The 25,933-nt window shown below is 51.8% G+C and overlaps 1 protein-coding gene and 5 non-coding genes across 6 annotated transcripts in view; 2 read left to right on the forward strand and 4 right to left on the reverse strand.

Annotated features, from left to right (window-relative positions):
* The window catches only part of LOC120375390 (zinc finger protein 420-like), a 141,169-nt gene that overhangs the window by 73,729 nt on the left and 41,507 nt on the right, over nucleotides 1-25,933 (forward strand). Inside the window, exon 2 of the mRNA XM_039496009.1 lies at nucleotides 11,579-11,583. Coding sequence (XP_039351943.1) covers nucleotides 11,579-11,583 — 5 coding nt within the window. The remainder of the gene's footprint in view (nucleotides 1-11,578; nucleotides 11,584-25,933) is intronic.
* Nucleotides 7,985-8,056, reverse strand: TRNAA-UGC. Its single transcript has one exon. It is a non-coding gene; the product is annotated as a tRNA-Ala (tRNA).
* TRNAE-UUC lies at nucleotides 9,339-9,410 on the reverse strand. The gene has a single exon. It is a non-coding gene; the product is annotated as a tRNA-Glu (tRNA).
* Nucleotides 13,062-13,135, reverse strand: TRNAT-CGU. Its single transcript has one exon. It is a non-coding gene; the product is annotated as a tRNA-Thr (tRNA).
* Nucleotides 23,770-23,842, reverse strand: TRNAA-CGC. The gene has a single exon. It is a non-coding gene; the product is annotated as a tRNA-Ala (tRNA).
* Nucleotides 23,955-24,028, forward strand: TRNAI-AAU. The gene has a single exon. It is a non-coding gene; the product is annotated as a tRNA-Ile (tRNA).

Here is a 25,933-nt window from a genome sequence, read left to right on the forward strand (position 1 = left end):
CGTTAAGGATCCGTGTTGTGTGGATGCCCCCGTTCTTCTCATTAAGAATGGTGCAACGGAGCATATGGGTGTGTCCCCCACCCCATGAACTAGCTCCCGTGTGTGGTTCCCCTGACCCCATCCAGGCTCTGTGGTGTGTGGGTGTCGCTGTTCCTCTTTTCAAGATCCGTGTTGCAGGGGGGCGTCCCTCCCCCCAAGTCAGAATCCCCAGCGTGTGGGTGCTCCCATCCCCCCCTCCAGGCTCTGCGGGGGGTGTCTGTGTAAAAAGAGACTGTGTCTCACTGTCTTGCCCAGGCTACGCTGCAGGGGCTATTCACAGGTGTGATCCCACTACTGATCAGCACAGGAGTTTTGACCTGCTCCGTTTCCGACCTGGGCCGGTTCACCCCTTCTTAGGCACCCTGGGGACCCAAGCTTCCCCGGGATCACCATATTGATGCTGATCTTAGTGCGGACACCCGATCGGCACAGCCCGCTGCAGCCCCGAACTCCTGAGCTCAAGCGATCCACTGGCCTCAGCCTCCCCAGGAGCTGGGATCACAGGCACCAGCCACGGGGCCCGGCTTGTTTTGCAGCCTGGCAGCTGGAGCTTTAAACTCTGCTTGTGAGCTCTGTGCCTTGGCCAGACAGGGACAACCTGGAACTGGGAAATGCTCCTTCTCCCCCCGCCCCCATCTCATGTTGAGCTGCAGGCGCCGCTGTCCTCTCATGTAAGATCCCAGATGTTTCGGTGCCCCCTTTCCCCGCCCAGGTGTCCAGGTACCTCTGCCCCCCATACAGAATCCTGGATGTGTGGGTGTCCGTCCCTCTGCAGAGGATCCCGGAGTGTGGATGCCCTTGTCTCCCCCTACACAATCCTGGTGTGTGGGTGCCACTCTCCCCCCCAGCAGATCTCTGGTGGGTGGGTCCCCAGGGTGTGAGTGCTCCCATCCCCCGATACAGGCTGGGGGGGGGGGTATAACTGGCTCTCCCTGTCCTGCCCAGGCGGTGCTACAGCAGCTGTTCACAGGGGCAGCAACCCCACTGTCACCCTGCAGCTTTAACCTGCTCCAGGGGTGACCTGCTTCACCCTCCTTTGGGAGCCCGGGGACCTCGAACTGCCCAGAATCACCTGATTGATGCCGAGCTTAGCACAGACACCAGCTCAGCATGGCAGGGTGCAGCCCTGAGCCCTGACAATCAGCTTCCCTCCGCCTCCTGCTGCACAGCGAGAGTCCCACACGAGAGGCTTCGTGCCCAGTTCGTTCAGGAGCGTCCCAGGCTCCAGCTGTAAACTCCGCTGGTCAGTTCTGATCTTTGGCCACACGGGGGTGGCACTAACAGTCCCATCTAAACGCTGTTTGCGTTCGACCCTTCAGATCACAGATTGTAACCCGCGGGCAGATCTCTGAGTGCAGCCAGATCCCTCCCCAAACTGAACATTGAAGCAGCAGCTCCCATTGGAAAGATCAGGATTTTTGCCTTTAAAAACAAGGGAAATGTCTCCAGCGAGAGACTGAAGAAGCTCAATTGATTTCATTGACTCCATGAATGTTCCTCTGTGTCCCCCTAGGAGTCATGCCCCACTTTTTGGGGACCACTGAACCCTACTCGCTAATCAGGGGCTAGTGATGCCAAAAGCCAGGGAAAGGGAGAACAAGTGCGGGGCCCCCAGCACTGGAGCCATGTGAAGGAGCTGCAGGAGAGGGGCAATGGCTGGTGGCCCAGGGAGTTAAGGGCAAAGGGGGCACAGGAGGGGGCAGGAGTTAGGGGTGAAGGAGGTGCAAAGGTTGGGAGTGCAGGAGCTAGCGGTAAAGGGGGAGTGGGGATCGTCCAGGGGCAGTGGGGAAGTGCCAAAGTACAAGCTTTGCCCAGGGCACCATTTCCCCTAATGCTGGTCTGAGCAAACAACTGGAAATGACCCTTCAGTGAGACCAGAACCATAGTGTAGAAAAGCCCCTTTGTTAAGTGGTGGTGGCTGAGGGCTTAGGGAGATGGGTTAAAAAGCAACAGGCATCTTTCTGTGGAGGTTTGATTCTTGCCTGCTGGGCAAGGCTGGTGTGTGGTGTCTCCATGGCTGTACTTCCAGTGTCTGATCTGCCACAGGGAGCCAAGTCTAGACATATTCAGAGGCTCTATGCCAGGGTTTCTCAAACTTCCTTTCACTACAACCCCTTTTTGCAAAACAAAAAACAAAAAACCTTACTACATGACCCTAGAAAGATGCACCAAGCCCCTCTACACTGAGCAGAGGCAGAGGAGTCAAAGCCTGAGCCCTGCCCCAGTTAGGGGAGGGCAAAACCAGAGCTTGAGGGATTCAGCCCTGGGTGGTGGGGCTCAGACTTTTGGTTTCAGCCCCAGGCACCAATAAGTCTAATGCCAGCCCTGGCGACCCCATTAAAACAGGGTAATGATCCACTTTGGGGTCCTGACTCTCAGTTTGAGAACCACTGCTCTATGCTGATGGGAGAGAGTTTTCCTGTGGGTGCAGTTAATCCACTTCCCAAGAGGTGGCAGCTATGTCAGTGGGAGAAGCTATATCGGTGGGTGTGCAAGCTGTGGTGTTTGCCACATTTAAGAAGTTTAATCAAACCCCATTTTTAAAACCACCTGTGGTCTGGGAATGGCAAAGGACCTCGATGAAGCAGGGTCTGTCCTTCAAAGTGCTGGACATCATGATTCTATAGTCCTGTTGTCATGGGGATATTGCTCAGTGTTAAAGTGCTTGACTGCAGTTTAAGTAGTCCCCAGTTCAAACCCGCGTGTTCTCTTATAACCCTCTTTCTTTTTTTTAAAAAAAGGAAAACATTTTCATTTCCATTCTCCATTATGTTCAGGGGCTCCTCTATACAGGAGTGCTTGATATCAATGTAAACACTCAACATTTTGCTGTCCAAATGCATAAAAACCTAGCAAAGCTGTCCATCAGCTGAAATCAGTTTCAATCCTCAAAGTGTCAATTTATGTTTTCATCAGTTAAACAAAGGTATCATATGAATGTACATTTGCAGATCCCTCTTCTCCAGGAGCTATGTTGTGCAGAAGAACAAGAGCCACATCCAGCTGCAGTTCAGGAGTCTGATGACCAAAGAGCCACAAAGTGTTCTGAGGGCTGGAGAAAAATGCCGTCTAGTGAGCTTTGAACGAGCTCAACCTGTTTAGCTTATCAAAAGAAGATTGAAAGGTGACTTCATTGAAGTGTTGAAGGGCCTCAATGGAGACAAAAGATTGGGTATTAAAGGTCTCTTTAGTCTAGCAGAGAAAGGCACAACAAGACCCAATGGCTGGAAGGTGAAAAGAGACAAATTCATATTAGAAATGACACAAATATTCAACAGCGAGGATGATTCATCACAGGAACAAGCTACCAAGGAAAGTGTTGGATTTGCCATCTCCTGATGTCATTTAATGAAGACTAGATGCCTTTCTGGAATGCGTTTGCCCCAAAAGTAGCTCTTGTGTCAGACAGGAGGCCTGTGATATGCAGGGGGTCAGATTAGATGCTCTAATGGTCTCTTCTGGCCATAAAGTCGACTAATTTCTGAAAAACTGAGTGTAGCATTGGGAGCAGCGTCTGATGTTTTCCTGTCCAGCCGGCTTCCTGCCTAGAACGAACGCTCCTTGAGTGGGGTCATCCAGAGGGAGTAGCTCAAACCTCCACAGTGCCTGGGCAGGGGCAGGACATTAGCCCAGCAAGGGAGGGGTGTGGCAGTGACATCACAAAGGCTTTTTGCAGGGCCTCAGACTATTGGTCAAAGGTGGTGGGGAGGTGGTGACCTCACAGAGAGATGCTGACATCAGCCAGGCAGGACAGGGGCGAGGGGCCAGGGAAACCTCAGAGACCCTGTGGCTTTGCTTCAGCAAGTCTCCTTCTCCAGGTCTCTCTTTGAGGACTGAGAGTATTCGGGTTCACGTACGTGAGTGCCAGGAGGAACCTCTTTCGAGTTTTCTCCTTCCCTTTTCCTGATTTTACTAGAAAACAGCCGTCCCTGTTTAGAAGGTAAGAGCCTCCTCGAGGTTTGAAACCTGTTCAGTCTGATCCATCTGGTGACAGTTGAATTCTAGGCATGGAAAACATGAGCTTAAGGAGGCAGAATTTTATTGCGCACCTGGGATTTTGTCCCTTAGAATCACTGGGGTCATTAGGGTTTGTCCTTTTGGTTTCACCTTTTCCTCCATCCATCCCTCCCTCCTTTCTCTTTGTCTCTTGCTTCTTTTGTCCTTTCTCCTGTTCCCCTCCCAGCACCAGGAGGGGTGTGTGTATGTGTCTCAGGGGAATGCTCTGCAGCTCCCACTGTGGGAGGTCCACCCGAAAATGTGGGGCTGAAATAGTGCTTGGGCAGTGATCCCCACCGGTGACCTGGGCCATCCTTTGGGTGAGAACCCTCAGCCTCCCGTCCTCAGTCTCTAACCTGATTGGCTGAGCAGGGGGTTATTGACAGGGAGGAGACTCAGGTCCTTGTTGTTCTCTTTTAAGCCCAAGGAAATAAGTCATAACCAGTCATATGTTTGATGAATTTTGCTGCTCCTCTGCATTAATTGTCTCTGAGCAGTTCATGATTCTCTCTAACATTGCAGTTCTCCTCAAATACTTGCTGAATATTTATTGTGCACTGTTGTTGGTCTGGAGCTCATCTGAGAGCACTTTATTCAGGTCATTCAGTGTCTGAAATTCAAGCTCCGATGGTTAGTTTGAAAATCAGGGCTCTTGGGTCCTATTCCCAACTCTGCCACTGACTGGCTGTGTGACCTAAGACAAGTCAATTCTCCTTTCTCAGCCTTAGCTTCTTCCTCTTTCAAGTAGGGATAATAATGATCCGCTCCTACCTACCTCACGGTGAGTGGAGGATGCAGATCCATTGGAGAGTGTCACTAGGAGTAGTGCATAATATGCGGTGTCCTATCATGTTTACTCAGAGCAGATTATGACATAATAGAATAGCTGAAATAGTCTATTTGATTTGTATTTTTTTATTTTGAAATTGTTAAGAGCAGCAATTACTTAGTTCAAACTGAAGCATCTTATCTAATGTTTGAGATCTAAGTGTCTCCTCTTTGTGTGCGACGAGACAATTTAACACACTGTGACAAACAGGAGATGCTTTTGTTTTGCAACAAACTATTTTTGCAAAGAACTTTAATCTCACTTGTTTTGATTTCGAGAAACAAACTGGTTTAGTCTGAAGGGGATTTTCTGACAGAAATGGTTTCAATGAAATTTCCCCACCATGTCGATTCCTGGACTCTATCCCTTTCTCTGGGTTTTTTTTGTCCATTAGAACAGGAGTCAGGACTGTTGGCTTCTCTTTCTGGCTCTGCCACCACCTTGCTGTGTAGGCCCTTGGGTAGGTCACTTCCCTTCTCTGTACTTCAGGCTTCTCCCCATCTGTCCAATGTGAACAGGGACAGTTCTCGAACTCTGGGCAGTCATTTTTGGCGTGGCCCCGGCAGGGATGACTAAAAATTTATATAGATGTATATTTAAAAAAGACTTTCATTCCTTAGCAACCGGTTCCCTATAAAAAGTTCTGATTTAAGGGATGTGCCACAGTATGTATTTTTTGTACCAATAGCGTTACCATGCGTCCGTATTTTCCCAGGAGGAATTTTTAAATTTTTAAATTTTAAAAATTCCTCCCAGACAGTGATTTAAGAACCAAAAAACCTGACATGTCCAGGAAAATATGGGTGTATGTTAACTCTACCTACAGTTATTTTTTAAAAAGATGGGCCTGAACTAGAAACGAGCTCTGTTTCACATGTGTGGGTCCCCGCCACTCCCTGGGGGTGTGCTAGGGTGACCAGATGTCCCAATTTTATAGGGACAGTCCCAATTTTTGGGACTTTTTCTTATATAGGATCCTAATAACCCCCACCCCCGTCCCGATTTTTCACACTTGCTGTCTGGTCACCCTAGGGTGTGCACATGTGTGGGTCCCAGCTGCTCTCTTCTCCCATCATTGAAGCAGGTGTGCAGGGTTACTGCCCAGGGAATTGCAGGGCACCAGTGGACATGGGGCTGGCTGGAGGCAGGGCAAGGGGTGCGGGGCTGGCTGGAGACGGGGTGTGTGGGGCTGGCTGGCTTCAGGCAGGGCCGCAGGGGCATGCGGCAGGGATTGTCAGGGCTGGAGACAGGAGTGCGGGACTGGCTGGCTTCAGGCAGGGGGGTGCAGCAGGGGTTGGCTGGAGACAGGGCAGGAGGTGCAGGGCCGGTGGTGTAGGGCTGGTGCGGGCAGGGGGGTGTGGGGAGCTGGCTGGCTTCAGGCAGGGCCGCAGGGCGTACGACAGGGGTTGGCTGGAGACAGGGCATGGCGTGCAGGGCTGGCTGCAGGGGATGCGGGGCTGGTGCAGGCAGGGTGTGCAGCAGGGGCTGGCTGTGGGCAGGAGGTGTAGAGCTGGCTGGAGACGGGCTGGTGCAGGCAGGGCAGGGGGTGCAGGGCTGGCTGGAGATGGGCTGGCTGTGGGCAGGGGCTGGTGCAGGCAGGGCAGGGGGTGAGGGGCTGGAGGCAAGGCAGGGGGTGCAGGGCTGGCTGGAGACGGGCTGGCTGTGGGCAGGGGGTGTGGGGCTGGCTGGAGATGGGCTGGCTGTGGGCAGGAGGTGTGGGGCTGGCTGGAGGCAGGGGCTGGTGCAGGCAGGGCAGGGGGTGTGGGGCTGGCTGGAGGCAGGGGCTGGTGCAGGCAGGGCAGGGGGTGTGGGGCTGGCTGGAGGCAGGGGCTGGTGCAGGCAGGGCAGGGGGTGTGGGGCTGGCTGGAGGCAGGGGCTGGTGCAGGCAGGGCCGGGGGTGAGGGGCTGGCCGCAGGCAGGATGTGCTGGTACAGAGGGTACAGCCCACCCTGTACGGTAAGTGCCCCCTCCTCCCTCCCTCAGCACCGGGGTAGCAGCAGCAGCTCGGGGCTTGGGGGCTATTTAAATGGCCCGGGGCTCCCCTGTTTCCACCGCCCCGGCCCTGTAAATAGCTGAGGGAGGCCTGGGGAAGCGGCGGGGCTCTGGGGGCTATTTAAAGGGCCAGGGCGGTAGAAGCAATGGGAACCCTGGACTTTTTAAATAGCCCCCCAGCGCCCCACAGCCCTACCCCAGCCCTACCCCAGCCCCTGCTGGGAGCCCCAGGCCCTTTAAATTGCCCCCCTGGGGAAGCCGGGCCACCCCAGTGCGGCGAACCGGCTCTTGCTGGTACACGGTACCGGGGCTTGGGCACGGGGCCCTCGTAGGGGTGGGGCCCAATTCAGGGGAATCGGGAGAATCGGCCTAAAGCTGGCCCTGTGTGGGGGTGGGGCAGGACTTGGTCCCATTCTGGGCACCACCAAAAATTATCCAAACCTGCCGCCCCTGTACAGCCCAACCTTCTGCTGATGCACCTCAGCCCACACCCCTGCAGGGTTTGAAGCTTCCATTGCTTAAACTCCAGGACACTGAGGGATTTCAGCTCCCCTTTGCCCACAGGGAGGTTTCACCCCACTCCCAGCCAGGTTCTTGTCCATGGGAATCACTGTAGGGGGGCTGGGTCCCGCTGGGTCTTTTCTCTCTCTAGGACAGGCCAGGGTGCAATAACTGGGGCATCTGAGCACCCAGGACCTTCTGTGGGGCTGCCATTCCCCTTCCCCTTCTGTGGTCTCGTCTGTCATTGACTCCAGCCTTTTTTCTATCCATCGTCAGCACCATCCCAAGCCAGCTGCACTCTCCTCAGAAAGACAGTGTCCCCTGGTGGGTGTAAATCACTGACCTCTCTCCTCTCTGAGCACTGACTGCCCCTGTGTTTCCTGGCATCTCAGCCTGTGCAGATGGGACCTTTCCCTCCAGTGCTGGAGGATTTGCCCTTCTGATCTACCCTTGTCCCAAGCAGCACAGCGGGTGGGAATCTTACATATACAGAGGAGACTTAGGAGCAGAAACCCCCCCAGACCTTCCATGCAATTGGCACTTGCCCCTCACTCTGCAGGATTAAAAATCCTGCAGGGCCACATGCCAGCTGGGCATGAGCAAAGCAGCAGGGTGAAAGAAAGAGCTTGGAGATGCTGGGGATTGAACCCAGGGCCTCATACATGCAAAGCATGTGCTCTACCACTGAGCTACATCCCCAGCTGGGCTGGAGGTTACACTCAGAGCTGTCCTATTCCCAGAGCATCCAGTGGCCTAAGAGCAGCCTGGGGGGACACATTCCCTGCTCTGAGGGCCAAACCTGCTGTCCTGGAGGCTGCTGGTTCTTAGGGGTCACTTTGCAGCAGGGCCAGATTCGATGTGTGGGGCAGAGAGAGTGGGTGCCCTGGACTCAGGGTGCAGAGATACACTCAGCCATCTCCCCTGCATTGGGTGGGGGGTGCTGCCACCTCCTGCTGGAAGGTAATGGGAGGGGAGGGGCGCTGTGAGTCGCTCAGCACCTGACCCTGGTGGCAGAAGTGGTGTGGGGAGCTCCAGGTGTTTCTAGGATCTGCTCTTTCCACCTGCCTGTGAAGTCCAGCTTTCCCCAGCACATTCACTGCGGTGCAATTGGGTCACTGTTTCCATGGCTGAACAGCAAAGAATCACTCCCAGTTTCCCTTCTATCTGCAGCAGGATTAGCCTGTGTCGGTGGTTAATGAGGTGGGTCTAGTTGTAGATTGTTATTCATTCCCCACCTTGACAATTCACACTGTCCCTTTCCTACTCAAATCCCCAGCACCTCGGTGATCCTGGTAGCAGGGGTTGGGGCCTGAGATTTTCAGGGTCCTTTTTCCCCCCCACCTGGAGTGAACTCAGCTTTTCCCCCATCCGAGACAAGCCATGAAATAACAACAGGGGCATAAAGAAAGAGGGGAGGGAACATCTCACGGCCAGGGCTGGATGTGCCCAGAGCCCCCTGCTTGTCCATTGTTTCCATGGAATTTGGCCCCCTGCTTTGCACAAGGGACAGAGAAAGATCTTGCTGTTCCTGTGTCTGTGCAAGGAAAATTGTGCTTCCCTAGGAAAGAGAGGCGGGAAATGGCCCCATGGTGGGACAATATCCTCAGGATTAAGACCTAAGGGCTCGGCTGAGAACTGATAGAACTGCACTCATTTGGGATTTAACAAATTGTCTTCCATGGAGCAGGGCCAGATCCAGTGTTTTTGCCACCCCAAGTGGAAAAAAAAATAAAAAAGCTGCAATCAACTGCAGCTCTACCTCTGCTGCTTTTGGTGGCAAGTTCTTTCCCTCTGAGAGGGCCAAATTGCCCCTGAAGCCTCCTCTTTCCATTGGCCACCCCAGGCACCTGCTTGCTGTGCTGGTGTCTGGAGCCAGCCCTGCCATGGAGACACTGGGAAGATGGGGAAACAGGAAAATACAATGGGTTTCTTTACATTACAAGGGAAGAATAACTGAAGGTTTTTTGGTTTAAAGTCACTTTTCCCTGACTGGGAATTGAACCCAGGCCTTGGCAGTGAAAGTGCCAAATCCTAACCACTAGACCACCAGGGAGGTGAGAATGTTGCTTTTGTTCTCACTTATGCTACACTTTCTTAGGCTACTTTCTAGCCACTTTCTGAAATTGCTCCATTGTCCACTCCCTGAGGGGCTAAGAGCAGAGAGTGCAGGAACCCCTGTGCTCAGCGTCACAACCTCAGCCCAGCCCAAGTCACTGAAACAAACTCAAATCATGCTTCCTCCAGCAGGATCACAGAGACACACAAAAAACCCCAATGAGGAACAATCCTCCTCTGCCTTCTTTTCCCCATCGCAACCCTCTCAGCAGCCCGCTCTTGCGGGAAGGACTGAGCTGATAGGAGCTCTGGCACAGAGACCAAGGGAGGGGTGTTGCTCCCCCTGGGTGTGAGCTGATCACATTCTGACTCCATGTAACGGGGCTCTGAGCTTTGCCATCTCGTGAGTTCTGAGTGCTGAGCCCCCCGGACCCTTCTGCTGGGAGCATGGGGATTGCACAACAGCTGCAAGCCCTTTTCCCGTCTCCTTGTCCTCCTCGGCTTCCCCAGACCTTCCCCACAAATGGGGACCTGCAGGTTTCCCTCACCCACCTCTTAAGGCAAACAGTGATTCCTTTCTCTGACACTCCTGGGCCTGGGCTTCTTTTGAGTTTTTCCCCAGGGGACCTGATTCCCTGTGAAAATGTGTGTGTGGCGTGTGGGGAACTCAGACTCAGACTCTCCCCCACTAGATGAGTCCAACAGCACCTCCCCTTGGTGGGAGAATCCTAAATTCCACCCTCCCACCCTGGTTACTCTGACCAGCTGATGGCGACAGCATGCTACATCAACCCCAGCTCTCTGGGCTAGAAAGCAGCATCTGACCAGCCTTGTGACAGCTCTGGTTTGCTCACTGGAGACATAACAAACCAGGAAAGAAGGCAAATGTCAGACAGGGAACCTCAGCTCACAAATAAACACCCTCAGGCTCCTTCTACACTGTGACTGGGCAGTTGACTGACTTTAAATCTAGCTAGCTCAGTTGGTAGAGCATGATGGTCTTTCAGGGTGTGAAAAACCCCAAAACCAGTATAATTAAGCTGACCTAAGCCGTGGTTAGATAGTGCTAAATGAAAAGAAAGATTGGTCTGTCAATGTAGCTATTACAGGGATGGAAAACCCCTCTAGTTACTGTAGCAGGTGTCTACTCCACAGTGCTAGAGCAGTGTCACAGCAGCATTTTAAGTGTAGCCAGCCTCACAGTGAGACCAGATCTGGCGCCAGTTTGGCTCTGTGGACAGTCAGGTACTAGCAACATACTAATGTCTCCATAGTTCACAGGATTCAAACCTGCATGGGGAGACCCCAATGGATTTTTAGTCTATCACCTTAACCACTCAGCCACCAGTACTTAATGTACAGTTACTTCACTACACCATGATTCTGTTCTCACAGAATTGTCACTTCAAATTGCTCAGACCAGCTCCCCCAGCACACTCACGGCTGCATTAGTGTAAGTGTGTCCATGGCTGAACAGCGAGAGTTCCTGCCCATTTCCCTTCCAGCTGGAGCAGGATGAGAGTGTGTTTGTGGTTAATGACATTGCTATAGGTTGTTGTTCATTCCCCACACTGACAATTCAGACAGTCCCTTTCCTATTCGAATCTCCACCATAACATTCCAATAGCCGGGGTCAGGATTTCTCTGGGGCACTGAAATGTTTCAGGGGGTTGGTGTGTGAGCTCAGCCTTGCATTCCATCCCTGATGTTTCATGGACTAAGAGCAGCAGCAGAAAGAAAGAGCTGAGCCAATATCTCACTGTCAGAGGTGAAGGTGGCCACGTCCCCTCTGTCTGACCATCGCCATTGCAGGAGAGAAGGTTTCAATGGAATCGAATGCCCTGGCTCAGACAAGAGACACAGGGAGGTTTTGCTGTTCATGGATCTGTGCAAAGGAAATTGTGTCTCTGTGTGAAATTGAGGAGGGAAATGAAATGTTCACATGGTGGCCCAATGCCCTAACGAATGTGGGTGAAGGAGTCGGGCTGGAAAATGATTTTACAGGAGTTCGTATCAATTTATTGCCCTGATTAAAAGCTATGGCTAAAATGAAGCCACTGTTGTTAGTACTTGTACCTGTGTAGGGACACCCCAGTAGGTATCAAGTCCATTGCCTTAACCAGGGATAGTCGATTATTTTATCAAGATCTAAATTTCTTGGTCAAGATATAGTCAATGTCTAGACTCCAGAGAAAATAATACACTGATGATAATAAGAAGAATTTAGAAATAATTTGCAGTCACTATGGGCATAACTATGATGATTGTCTCGTGTTTCACTCTTTATATCTGGCACCACCACCGCCTTTCCCTTTAGTTTTGTAGTTTACCAAGGGTAAAACTAAACATCTCTTCAGATACCAGGGAGTGTTTGTGTTCATTCCTGTTAGCTACACAGGGGTTTGATGTAGCTGCTTTGAATCCTCTGGCTCTGCCCTGATAAGTGACATTTCAGGGTGTCACTGAACTGAAGGAGGGAGATCATTTTTTGACAGATTACGCCGCCTCTTAAAGATGTTTGTCTGGCTGGCAGCCCTGGTTCCCAGGACTCTCCTGAGGGAAGAAAGTTTCTGTGCAAAATACTAAAACTTTTAACAGAGAGGAGGGAAAGGCGATGGCCACATGATGGGGCCAGTATGTACCACAACATGGTTCTTTTATGTGGGATGACTCTGAACATTGACTGATCTCCACTCCCTTGTGTTTGAAGAGATGTTTAGTTGTGCACTTAGGAACCTATAAGGCTGAAGGAATTTTATGGATGGTGACACTATGATTGAAGGGTTATTGAATGTTGTAGAAATTGTTAAAAACACTTGGCTTAAACTGGAACTGCCTGTTGTTAAAGGCTGGTTTCCCCACGTCAGTTCCATAAGCTCTGCTAGAAACACCCTGGGTTCTCTCCTGCCTTGGTGGGAACTAGAGGGAATCGTCCCCTGCTGCCCGTGGCTTCAGGCTGGTTTCTCTGGGGAGGGGACGTGGAATTGATTTGTTCGCTGTTGAGAAGGGAGCTGGGCCAGTTCTCAGGGAACGAGAACTCCCAGCATCTTCCCAGCCCAGCCCAGGCTGCTGCCCTGTCCCAGTCTCTGTTCCCCTGGGGGCCCTGCGTGTTTGACTCTAGAGCAGGCCGGGAGCAGCAGCTGAGGTAGAGGACAGCCTGGGCCGGGCAGATAAGAACGAGTTTAGCAAGCAAAAAAGGTAAAATGGCAGGGGAGTATTACCTTGGACTCGACGGCATTTCTCCATTGGTCCGTCTGCTTTGGGGCAGGGACAATAACACGTCCTGCTGCTTTCGTTATTTCAAAGGGCGGTTTAGGATTTTCATTGTCACACCTGGTGCACAAAGCAGGACTCAACCTTTGCTGTAAACTAAACAAGCTGCTCACAGATTCTGGCAGACGCAATGAGCATTTGGGTGAGAGCTCAGACCTGCCCCTGTCCCATAGGGAGGGGGTCATCTGTGTGGGAACTGGACCACTGACCTACCCGCTCCTAACTCCCAAACGTTCAGTAACTCTGTTATCAGTGCCTGTGAGTGTTATTTAAACCATAAGAAAAACCACACTGGGCTGGACCAAAGGCCCATCTAGCTCTGAACCTTGTCTTCTGATAGTAGCCAATAAGCAGGTGCCCCAACAACCAATCAACAAGGCACAACTGGGAGTTGAACCCAGGATCTCCTGTTTACGAAACAGATGCTTTAGCCAGCTAAGCCATGGTGCCTGTGGGTGGCTAAAACACTCTGTCTGCCCACACCTGACTCCCTGCCATGGCCACCAGGGCCTGACAAGCTTTGCTTGTGTTTGGATTCCGCAAAGCAGAGGAGCAGGTGACGTTTTCCTTACAAGCTCTGTGTGTGAGTGAATCTTTGGCCACGTCCGCACTACAAAGTTGTTTCAGCAGAATTATATTGCTCAGGTGTGTGAAAAACACACAACGCTCTCTCGGTCGGCAGCTTGTGGCTGGTGCACACTCTGCAATGCCACATCTGGCGACAAAACTGCCCTGTTTTGGTGACAAAATAAAACTTCGATGAGAAGCCTAGAGCTTTTTGCATCAAACTTAAAGAGACAGAGTAGATGCTGCTGTTCATTATATCACCATAACTGGCCTCCTCCAGTATCCCACAATGCCCTCTGTGAACTCGCCTGCCCTGCATTCCTGCTACAGAGCCATGGGCCCCTCCCCTTTCATCGCTCTGGGAAATTCTAATAGTTGAGCCTGCTGCTCTCTCCCACACTGTGAACACAGAGCAGGGTGGCGGGAACTTCCTTACCTTGGCAGGGGGCACCGGCATCCAAGCTGTGACACCCCCAGGACACCCCTTCCCTCGAGGAGGCTCTTACCTTCTAAACAGGGACGGCTGGTCTCTAGTAAAATCAGGAAAAGGGAAGGAGAAAACTCGAAAGAGGTTCCTCCTGGCGCTCACGTCCGTGAACCCGAATACTCTCTCAGTCCTCAAAGAGAGACCTCAAGAAGGAGACTTGCTGATGCAAAGCCACAGGTGTCTCTGAGGTTTCCCTGGCCCCTCACCCCTGTCCTGCCTGGCTGATGTCAGCGTCTCTCTGTGAGGTCACCACCTCCCCACCACCTTTGACCAATAGCCTGAGGTCCTGCAAAAGGCCTTTGTGATGTCACTGCCACACCCCTCCCTTGCTGGGCTAATGTCCTGCCCCTGGCCAGGCACTTTGGAGGTTTGAGCTACTCCCTGTTTATCACCCCACTCAAGGAGTGTTCATTCTAGGAAGCAAGCCGGCTAGACAGGAAAACATCAGACGCTGCTCCCAATGCTACACCCAATTTTTCAGAAATTAGTCGACTTTATGGCCAGAAGAGACCATTAGAGCATCTAATCTGACCCCCTGCATATCAAAGGGCTTCTGTATGACACAAGAGCTACTTTTGGGGCAAACACATTCCAGAAAGGCATCTAGTCTTCATGAAATGACATCAGGAGATGGTGAATCCACCACTTTCCTTGGTAGCTTGTTCCTGTGGTGAATCATCCTTGCTGTTGAATTTTTGTGCCTCCTGGGCTCCCTCCAGCTCTACCGGTGCCCCGAACTCCTGACCCGCAGCCCCCTGGGCTCCCTCCAGCTCTGATGGTGCCCCTCACTCCTGACCCGCAGCCCTTGCTATCCCAGTCCTGACCTCCAGACTCACAGCTGATTGCTTGGAGAGACTGGTAGTGAGTTGGGTGTGGTGGCTGGAGAACAAAGTGGTTACTGGTTTATGATTTTCTGTTTGCTTCTTTTGGGTTAGGGAAATAGGGAAAGAAAAATAAGCAAACTAATGAAGAGTGAAGAGCAGAAGAAGCTGGAACTGCACAGGTTGCAAATTGCTGCCCAGAAAGGCTGAACACTGGGCGCTGGGAAAGTCTCTGTTAACTAAGAAGCCCCTGAGCTGAGTGCATCCCAGTTTCAGTGAACTGCAGAGCGGGGTGTCTCAGCACAAGAAAGCAGGAAAATGACTACCAGTGAGGCAGCTACTTAACTAGAGCTGGCCAGACTGGAAGCAGAAGAGAAGGCAAAGGACCGGGAGTTTCAATTGAAGCTCAAAGAAGCAGAGGCACCTGTGCACAGAAGGGCTATGGAAGCAGAGGCAGCCAGGGAGGGAGCTGCTCACAAAAGTGCCCTGGAGTTAAGAGACAGAGAAATAGAGGCCCAAACTGAGGCCCAGAAGCATGGACTGGCTGTTATGGAGGGGAAGAGACAAAACCCTCCAGCAGCTGGCTCCACTTCCCCAAAAATCCACAAACGGTAGTGACTATGTCCACAGTATGATGAATCCAGTGATATTGCTGAATATTTCATCACCTTTGAGAGACTCTGCACCTCTGTGAAATCCCTGGTAATCAAAAAATGGTCACATTGGTAGCCAAATTGGCTGGAAGAGCTATGGACATATTGAATGAGATGCCTATTGATGATGCTACAAACTATGGTAAATGTAAGGAACTAGTTTTAAAACAGTTTCAGATTACACCTGAAACCTACAGGGTTAAATTTAGGAGTCTTAAGAGCGGATCTGGATTCAGTAATGTGGCTTATGTAAATTAAATGAGAGATTTGTTAGATACGTGGGAGAGGGGAAAAGACATTACAAGCGTTGAAGGAATGTGTGATTTGGGCCAAGGGCAGGCATGGTTGCAGTGCACCCTTCCTTGCCAACACCTCAAACACATGCCTGAATTTAAAACCTTCTCCAAAGAGGCAGAACAATCTGCATCAGAGCACTTACGAGGGTAAACAAAGGAATTCAGAAATGTAATAGACACTAAACAAGCTAAATTGTGTGAACAAAACCTGTCTGCCGTAGATTTGCTGTTAATCTGGGGGTCTTTTGCTACGTCATCAAGACCAAGGAGTTAATAATAGTGGTAAACCCTTTAAATATGTGGGACATACCTGATTTGTGGGGAAAAAAAAACTTTTGTACATGCTAGGGATGGTGACAAGAGTCCCACAAGCATTGTTTCTTTTCAACTTATACCTGTAAACAGGCTGGAAACTTGGCACAGCAGCAAAAGCATAACAGGCCTACGCTGCTGTGTGGGAGAGAAAACCGAGGCACATTGATGGCTAAATGCCAAGACACCTACACATTAACAGATATTGCTGTCTGAACTCTGTTAGCAATACTAAACCCCGACCTGTTTTCAGGCAGCCGGGGACCAGGAACCCCATACCTTGCTAGACCACCCATGTAGGACATCATACAGTTTAATGGTACTGATAGGGGGTGTGACCAGAGACTAGCTGGGATTTTAGGCGTCGCACCTCCACCATTGACAGTGTCCAAGTCTCTGTCAGTAAATTCAGGAGGAGGGTGTGACGTTGCAACCCCCCCGCCTCAGGCCCGCCCTTCGGCATTCCTGGGAAAAGCCCAACGCCGCCAAAGTGGCTTTGGGCCAGTAGGTCAACCAAGAGGGTGGCCTCCTGTGCCTGGCTGCAGCCCAGCTGCAGAATTCAGAGTAAACCCAGCTCCCATCCCTCCCTACAGGGCTCTAGGCAAGGCCAGCCTGCCGGATCTGGCGTCCCCTCTGGCGTGCAAGTCACAACAGCCAGCAGGCAAAAGACCGGCTCCCGCATCATTTGAAAGAGCAAGACAAGGCCTTGAAACTCCAACTTAGGTATGACGCAACAGGTCCCAGAGTCCCACGCAATCTGAGCTCAGCTTGCACTATTCAGTCTTCTGACTGCTGAACTTTACGCCATGGGACCAGATGGTGTCACAGTCTCTAGACACCTGTGACCCTCAGCTGGCAGGTTTGCACTCTGCACTCACAGCTGCTCCCGCTCTCTTCTCCCCTTGGCTTTCTCAGCACCTGGCCCCACAGTGCTTCTTGCCAGCCAGAGACTGCGCTTTCTGGGCCCGCTCCTGCAGATGTGGGCTTCTATCCTGCTTCCTAAGGACTCAGCAGGCGAGAGGGGCCTTCCCAGGAAATTGCTACGGCTTCTGGGAATCCATGTGTGGCTCTGGATACCACCAGGAATCATTTGCCTCCTGGCACACAAGACAACTTAAAAGCTGAGCGCTTAGAGAGGGGCGGCTCAAACCCTGGGCTCCTAGATTAAGAGCCTGATGCTTTAACCAACTGAGCTAGCCAGACTCGCTGGCAGAGTCTTCTCCTTTTAGCACAAGAGCGAGCAGGCAGGCAAAAGCAAGACAAAAAAACCTCCCAGCAACCCCTCCTCTTTTTCTGCACAGCCACTGCCTGTCAGCAGGATTCCTCCTTGTCCTCCTCCCTCAGTGCGACTAAATCTCCACACCTAGACAGCCGGTCCGTCCGCTGCACCCCAATCCCCCATGCCTGAGCCTCCCTGCCAAAGCCCTGCACCTGGCTCCAGAGAATTAAGTCTCACGTGTCTCTGGGAACTCGACTTCTTGTGCCCAGAGAGTCTCGGCCCCCCTCAGCAGATGACCTGAGAAACACAGTGTCCGGCTTTTCCAAAGAAGAGCTTAGACCCCCTCATCATGTGGCCTAAAGGATAAGGCATCTCCCTGTGGATCGGATGATTCAGGATTTGAGTCCCCTCGTGGTTGTGCTCACCTTGGGCTGAAAGTCCTGCTCCCTTCAGGGCTGGAACCTCTTCTTGGCCGCTCAGGCCAATGCTCAGGCTTAAGCAAGAGCCCCGGGAAGGAGTTGGGGGGTGGGCATCACAAAGGCTGGGGCATGAGCCCCAGGTGCTTCCAGTCTCGCCTTTGCCCTTCCTGACTTGCCAAAGAAAATGGGCAGCTGCCCGGGCTAGTGCGTGGAGCAGTTTCCCTCTTCCAAATATGTGCCTGTCCCTGTGCTGGAGGGTACTTGCTACATAGCACCTTGGGAGCCTGGGTGTGTCTCTGCTTCTCACCAGCTGGGGAAAAGCCTCTTGGGGTAAAATCTCCTGCCCCACTGCCAAAGTGAGCACAGAGAGTGGGAACAGATAGAGGCCCCATCAGGGGGCCTGGCCCTGCTTTCCTACCATCTTCTGATGCTGGCCACAGAGCATCAGCAGCCGCCCCACATGCTGGGTGGCTGTTGGCCTTCACTGGGGATTCAGCATGCCAGGGAGCAGGCTAGCCCAGTGTCTTTCTGGCTGTCTGCTGGCCACGCATAGGCATGGTTCTCCCCTCCTCTTGCCCTGCGGCTTATAAGCCTTCCCTTGGAGCTGTCAGCACCAGCTGCTTCTGCTCTAAAGGTGCCCAGAGGAGGAGAGGTGCTGGGCTCCAGCCTCCCTCCTGCCTAGCCCTGACTATGAAGCCTGGCCCTGGCACTGCTTTCTTCAAGTGCCAGGCAGGCAAGAGGAAAAGCACAGGGGCAAGTGCCAAACTTGCGAGCATCAGGTGAAGCTGTGAGAATCCCAACCCTCAGGCATCAGTAGCTAGTTCTAGAGCCCTGATCCACTGCAGCCATCCCACCCAGAGCCTGGTTCTAGGAGGTGAGAGTCACCCAACAGGAGGGGGGAGACTGGCTCCTGCACAGCTGGAGACAGGGAAGTTGAGCACTGGGAGCTCCAGGGCTTTACCACAAACCAACACAAGGTCCCACTGAGATTTGAACTCAGATTGCAGGAATCAGAGTCCTGAGTGCTGCCTGTTACACCATGGGACCAGCTCATGCTGCCTTCTCTGCACATCGGTGACTCTCACGGGGCCGGCTCGAGTAAGGGACTGTTGGCCCCTTACTAAAACTTAGTGGGGTTTTTGGTTGGCTAGTTCCCAGCACCAATAGAAGGGGGAAGGGCCAATGGGAAATCAGGACCCTGAGACTGACAGTCCCCAGGGGCAATGGGGAGAGGCCAAAGCTCCAAGTTAGCCGCACTGACAGGCCAGGCAGTGTAATGAGGGAGTCACCAGGCCAGGGGGTCCCATCCTCCGTGGGAGCTGGAACTGCCTGGGCCAGAGTGGGGTGGAGCTAAGGAGAGAGCAGGAGCTCAAGAAGAGCTGGGGAGCAGAGCTGTGCAGGTGTAGTGCCAGAAACTGCTCCCTGTAGGACTTTGCTACCTGCAGCAGTTACTGAGACCTGAGGTTGTTCTTATTTGCTGACTTGTCCTAATTGGCTAAAACTTGACAGTGGTGGGCGATAGAATCATAAAGGCTTCATCCTCCAAACGCCCCTGCCTGGTGTCCATCTGTATCTATTACCTCTTAACACAGGATTGTAAAAAATAGAGTGAGGTCATTTAAACATCATTTATTTTGCAGCTTCATTTACTGTGCTAACAATGTAGCATCCTGACACCGATACTTCTGCCCATGTGACCTGTGGGTTGGATTCATTTTAGTGGGACGCGGGACATGTGGAGGATAATTTAAACTCTTAATTTCCTTAGGGTTTCCCTGCAATATATTTCTATGCTGGTGCGATTTCTGACCATTGCACGTCTATTGTATTTATTACAATAGCACAAGTAAGTCACACAAGTGACATAGTCTAGGGCAGGAGTCAGCAACCTTTGTGAAGTGCTGTGCCGAGTCTTCATTTATTCACTCTAATTTAAGGTTTTGCATGCCAGTCATACATTTTAACATTTTTAGAAGGTCTCTTTCTATAAGTCTATAATATATAACTGCTTTTACAGAACCAGACTAACACGGCTACCCCTCTGATACTAAACTATTGTTGTATGTAAAGTAAATAAGGTTTTTAAAATGTTTAAGAAGCTTAATTTAAAATTACAGTAAAATGCAGAGTCCCCCAGACTGGTGGCCAGGACCCGGGCAGTGTGAGTGCCACTGAAAATCAGCTCACAGGCCACCTTCGGCACGCGTGCCATAGATTGCCTACCCCTGGTCTAGGGGCTTGGCTACATTGGAAGTTAGAGCTCATTAAAGCAGCCCCGGGTGCCCTAACTCCTGAGGTGTCCACACTCGCAAGGCACATGGAGCGCCTGGGCTCTGCAGCTGGAGCGCTCCTGGTAATCCACCTCCATGAGAAGCATAAAGCTCGCTGAGCCCTGCTGAAATGCCCGGGCGTCAGGGTGGACGACGTGTTGTGTTACTGCACTGTGACTGGCCTAAGGAAACATCCCATAATCCCCTGAAGTCAAGTGCCCACTCTGGTCATTGTTTTGAAATCGGCTGCAGGCATGCGGATATCCCCTTTCAAAGCTCCGTTTCCGACAGCCGGCTGCTTATCTGCTCTGGGACAAAGCAACCATTAGTGTGGAATGCTGCTGTTGTGAGTGTGTGTGTGTGTGTGGGGGGGGGTCTGCTGCTGTCCGAACACACAAGACAGCATGCTGACACACTCTCAGCCCCCCAAACACACTGTCGCTCCCCCCACGTACACACAACACACTCCCTGTCACACTCCACCCCCGTCCCCCATTTGAAAAGCACGTTGCAGCCACTTGCACACTGGGATAGTTACCACAATGCACTGCTCTCTGTGGCATTGCCAGAGCTGCTAATGTGGCCACTCCAGTGCGCTTGCAGCTGTCAGTGTGAACACACGGCAGCGGTTTCCATGCTGTGGTTTAACTCCCAGTGCTCTACCTCTGCAAGTGTAGCCAAGCCCTAAATTTGCCAGACCAACCGAACTAAGTAACTGCCCTCCACCAGTGAATAGGGGCATGGTGAAGCACACACCACACTTGCTGGCTCAGCCTTGTGCATGCTGGGGTGGCCACCTCCCCGTTGATGAGACCTGGTCCCACCATCTCCATGGAGCTCCAGTCTGCCCTGCTGCCATCTCTATCTGTGTTGTCTTCTCTAGCAGTTGACTGGAAGGTGAGCATTGGCTGCATGCCATGTAGCCACGTTGTCTCAAAGAGCGAAAGCAAGAAGAATGGTGCCTTCATAGCCCACCCAATATTCCATAACATAGTTAAGGAAAATATTTCTCAATGAACTCTCAGTAAAACATCAGAAACAGCCAGTGTCTGCATCAGTCTACGAGCATTGGTATATTCTTGACATTTGCCAGACCAACCTATCTAACACCTAACACACATTTGAAGATCTTCTTTTTGCACTGTTGCTCATTCTCAGGTTCTGCTTTGTCTCCAGACAGATCCATTCTCTTTCAGGACGGCCTTGCTCTTTCCGTCTGTTTCACTCACTGAGGTGTCGGAGTAAACACTCCCCTTCCTTCTATTCTCAGAGAAACACTAGTATTAAGTGTTTGCTACTGATGGGTCTAGAAAGCATTTGTCAAGTGGAAGATGCTGTTTCTGGGGGATTGTTCCCAAGCTCCAGTACTTTGTGTTCAAATGTCTCCCAGCTTCCTTGGTGAAAATAACACCATGTTTCTTTGCAATATACAAGAAAAAAGGAATTTTTCACCCCAGATGGGACTGGAACCCACAATCTCTGGCTTAGGAAGCCAATGCTTTCTCCATTAGGCCACTGGGGCCCTGAAGAGAGGAGTGGAAATTCCCTCTCAGGATTGCACATTCCTCATATTCACTCAGACGCCAAATACCCCATTTAATGGCCTTACAGAAACATCTGCATCCCCTGGCAGCGAGGCAGCTGGGCAGGTCGCTGACAGAGCTGAGCACCACCTTTCTGCCAGCCATCGTTAGAGAAGAACCCCACCCTAGAATCACCCCTCCCTCCTTCAGCACCTCCACGGCTGTGGCTCTGAGTGGCAGTAGGATGATTAGGGGGTGAATCCGGGGCTGGAAGGGGGGTAAGGTCGGCCTGTAAGGAGTAACCAGGTGGGGCAGACCCAGGGGGAGGCTGTGGGCTGCTGGTCGGTTGTTGGGATCCGAGCTCTAGATCAAAGCTGCACAGTGACGTGACACCCAGGGTTATAGGGCCGACATAGTGACCCTCTTACTGGCCTCGGTGACCCCCAAACCCTTGTTACTAAGGGCATTGAGGAGTCTCTGTCCCTTAATAACTTCTGGGAGCTCCCCAGCAGGCTGCAGGCGTCAGCCGCCTCCTGCCTCACAGGTTAGACTCTTGGCGCTGTGCCAGCCGCCCCCTCGCTTGCAGGCCCCGTGTAAGAAGAAGGAGGCCCGGGGCTGGCAGAAGAGGGTTTTGATTAATCGACCTCTGTGTGATGGGCACAGGACGCTTCCACTCAGTAGCACAGCTGGGAGGGAGCAGGGGGAGCAGCTAAGGGTGTCGGGTTCCTCCGGTGGGGGTGTGGAGCAGCCGTTCGTTTTCCTGTTCGCACTCCTCTGCGGTGTGAAAATCGGGGAGGGGAGGCAGAAGCCCCACTTCCCTCCCGAAATGACGCCCAGTGGGGGAAGCCAGGACAACAGGGTGGGGTGGCAAGTGGTGGCCAGACTCTCCCCACGCCACTGGCCCCCTGTCCCCTTCCACCACCAGGTCAACCCAGGCACTAGGGCAGGAACGGGGTGAGGCAGCAAGTCAAGCCGAGCAAGGCAGGCAAAAGCGAGTCTTGTCTTCATGGGCCGCTCACAATGACGTCCTTTTTGTGTGCAACTTCTGCAAAAAACATCACGGACAGAGAAGCAATAGGCCAAAATACTGCTTTACAACTGCCAAAGTAGCTCAGTTGGGAGAGCGTTAGACTAAAGGTCCCTGGTTCAATCCCAGGCTTTGGTAGGCCCTTGGATCCTTTCTTGGGCAGGGGTGGCTTGTTTTCTGGGAGGCCAGCAGCACCTTTATCTGAGGCAGGTACCTGATTTTGAGCTCCCAAGCAGGATAACAGAGAGCATGGGCTTCTTCCCCTAGTTGGCCCACCTGACCTATAACGATGAGAAATGGGAGCTGTCTTTCCCACATGACTTATTTGTCGACCCCATCCCCCAGCCCAAGCTGGCATAGCTAGCGCAGACTGGGCAGTTCATTGCATGAGAGACACTGTCCCAAAGCAGGACTAATGCTTAGAGCTGGTTATCAGTGATTTCAGATCTGTTGGTCTGCAGCAAGACTCTCCATTGAGTCTTAACCAGCTCTGTTATTACACAGGGAAGAACAAAAGGGTCAAATGGGGCCTGGAACCCTTAAGAAGAATCCACCCCACCAAGTACAACACTTGTCGCTACCTGCTCTCAACCCCACTGAGAATATTTTGGGGTCACTCCTTGCCTGTATCAACCTAGGGGTTTTGGAGAATCTACATTAACAGGTGCTCCAGTGGTGCAATTGGTTAGTGCACAGTACTTATAGGGCAGTCCTGAGAGGAGTTATGCTGAGGTTGTGAGTTCAAACCTGGCCTAGAGCACTGGTTTTCATTAACCAAGTGGCTTCACCCCCTTATTTACTCCTCTGGAATGTAGAATTCCAGCCCGGGGGACACTGAGGCAGGGGAGGAGTCAAAAATGCCCCCTTCACTTGTTACCTCCTCTCCAGAGTGCAGGTCAGAATCTACAATCCTTTCTCCCCACCAGCCCCTGTGCCAGGATCCCTCAAGCAGAGCCTGGAGTCCTGCTCATCCTTGACCCCTGAGCCTGGAGGGAGAGAAGCAAGGAGCCATTGTTAGAGGGCTTTCCCTTCCCCTGCCCACTTCCCGCCCATCTCCTCATTCCCTTCATGGACCCCTGGGATGTGAGTAATTCTGTATTTGAGTGGCTCTCCCTCCCGGCCAATGAGCTTGGCGTAGACTAGCAGGGAGGGAGGAGGAAAGGGATTGTGCTCCAGTGAGAGCTCAGAAAGAAAGGTGCAGGTCCCCCACTAAAGCCCAGCTCAGCAGAGCAGAGCAGAGCAGGCTGGAGAATGTGTGTATGGGTCTGACTACTTCTCCCCTGCTCTTCCATTTGAGCTAACTTCCCCCAGCTGTCTCCAGCCTCCCAGTCAGCGCAAGGGGGAGAAGGGCCGGGGAGGAAGAGCTTTGTGCTCCACAAGGGCTGGCTTTTTGGGAGGCCAAGCGGGTAGAGGGATGGAGGCCACTGGAGGAGCTGAGCCGGCTGACTGTCCATGGCTTCTAAAAGGAGGCCCTGTAGCTGCCTTGCTGCTGGAGAATGCAGGCATTGATCCTGCTGCCTCTCGCATGCGAAGCGAGCGCTCTACCACGTGAGCTAATTCCCCTACCTTGGCAGGCTGTGTCTTGATCCATCCATTCGATAACGGAGGCCACATCGTTCCCCGCGCCAGCCGGTGACTCCTTCCAAAAGGGTCAGGCAAGGGAGAGTTTCCCATAGGGTGGCTAGCTCAGCTGGTTAGAGTGTGGTGCTAATAACACCAAGGTCATGGGTTCAAGCCCCATGCTGGCCACTGTGGGAGGGAGAGGGTGGCTTCTGGTCTTCTGGCTGACTGCTAGAGGTGGCAGAGGCTAAAACCAGATTTCCCTCTAGGCTCAGCTTCAAAGTTACAAAAAACAGGACTAAAACTCCCTCTTATCATAGGGAAAATTCACAAGCTAAAACAAAAAATAATCTAATGCATTTCCTTGCCCTTACTTACAGTTTTTGTAATCTTAGATGCTCATTTCAGGTATGTTTTCAGGAGATGTTTTTCCTTCCTGGTCTCTCTCTCCATCCAGAGAGGGAACAACAAAAAGAGTACAAACAACACCCCCCCACCCCCCCTGATTTTTTTAAGAGTTCAGTCCTGAACAGGACAAATGTATATATTTGAATTTGGCAAAAGAAAGCTTCAGCATCACTGGCATGACAAGCGCAGAGCTCAGAGTCCTCACTGGAACACCACAGGGTATGACATTCTTGGCAGAAAGAATATACACATTGAATTTCTGGCAAGGGACACCCAAAAGAGTCTTGGCAGGACAAAGGGCCTAGGGTTCATTCCTGGCATGACAAGCATATGGGGATTACATTCCCCACAGGGAGACACACAGCTTTAAGGGAACACATGAATTTGGTAGGGCTCTACTAATTAGTCTTAGCTCCAACACCTCGCAATCTGATGACCAGGCCTATCTTAGCAAGCAAGGCTTTCTCTTAGCTGATCACTATTTGCTAGCCCTCTGGTCCCTTGACCATACTCTGGACTTTGGGTCTGGAAAAGAGCTGGCAAAAGCCACAAACCAGGTTGTTATATAAACTGCACACGGCTTCGGTGGAGCTGCGGGAGCAGCGGACCCTCCTCAGGCATGCCTGCGGGTGGTCCACCGGAGCCGTGGGACCGGCGACAGGCAGAGCGCCTCCCATGGCGTGCTGCCCTGCTTGAGGTGGCGAAATGTCTAGAGCCACGCCTGCTTCACATACAGTAATGTCAAAGTTCTTGGTTCAGGCTTGTAGCAGTGATGGAATAAACTGCAGGTTGAAATGAAGTCTCTGGAGTACATCCACAGCTGGGAGGGGTCATTCAGTCCTTTCTAGAGAGCTTCAGTTTGTAGCAAAGTCCCTCCGAGATATGAAGCAGGATTGAAGACAAGATGGAGATGAGGCATCAGCCTTTTATACTCTCTTGCCATGTGGTCTTTGCTTTCTTTATCCAGCATGTGACATAGAAAAACCTTAAAGTTCTGTCCATAGGCAGGTCCCTGCATACCTTGTTGAGTCACAAGGCATATCTGCCTTCTGTCAATGGGTTGATTGTATAGCTGATGGTCCTTAATGACCCATCAAGCAGGCTAGACAGAACTGACACCAACTTGTCTGGGGTGTTCCCCGGAAGCAAAGAACAAGTTTGAAATACGGGCAGCATAGAGCCAATATTCATAACGTCAACTACAAAAATGATACACATCTAGAGATAGCATCCTTATAAGCAGCCAATCATAACTTCTCCATAGACCCCTTACACAACAACCTTTCTACCATATTGGCTGCAAATATAGAACAGTGGTGGCAACGGTGATCTATACAGTTACAGATTATGTCAATAACGTCACAGGAGGTGACACGGCATCAGTGAGACTGATACTGGAATACTGCCTCCAGTTTTGGTGTCCTCATTTGAAAAAGATGTTGTGAAATTGTAGCTGGGGCAGCAAAGAGCCACCAAATGTTCTGAGGGCTGGAGAAAAATGCCTTCTAGTGAGCTATTGAAAGAGCTCAATCTGCTTAGCTTATCAAAAGAAGATTGGAAGGTGACTTCATTGAAGTGTTGAAGTGCCTTAATGGAGAGAAAATATTCGGTATTAAAGGGCTCTTTAATCGAGCAGAGAAAGGCATAACAAGACCCAGTGGCTGGAAGGTGAAAAGAGACAAATTC

This window comes from Mauremys reevesii, linkage group 12, assembly GCF_016161935.1.
Source record: "Mauremys reevesii isolate NIE-2019 linkage group 12, ASM1616193v1, whole genome shotgun sequence".
Classification (NCBI taxonomy): domain Eukaryota; kingdom Metazoa; phylum Chordata; order Testudines; family Geoemydidae; genus Mauremys; species Mauremys reevesii.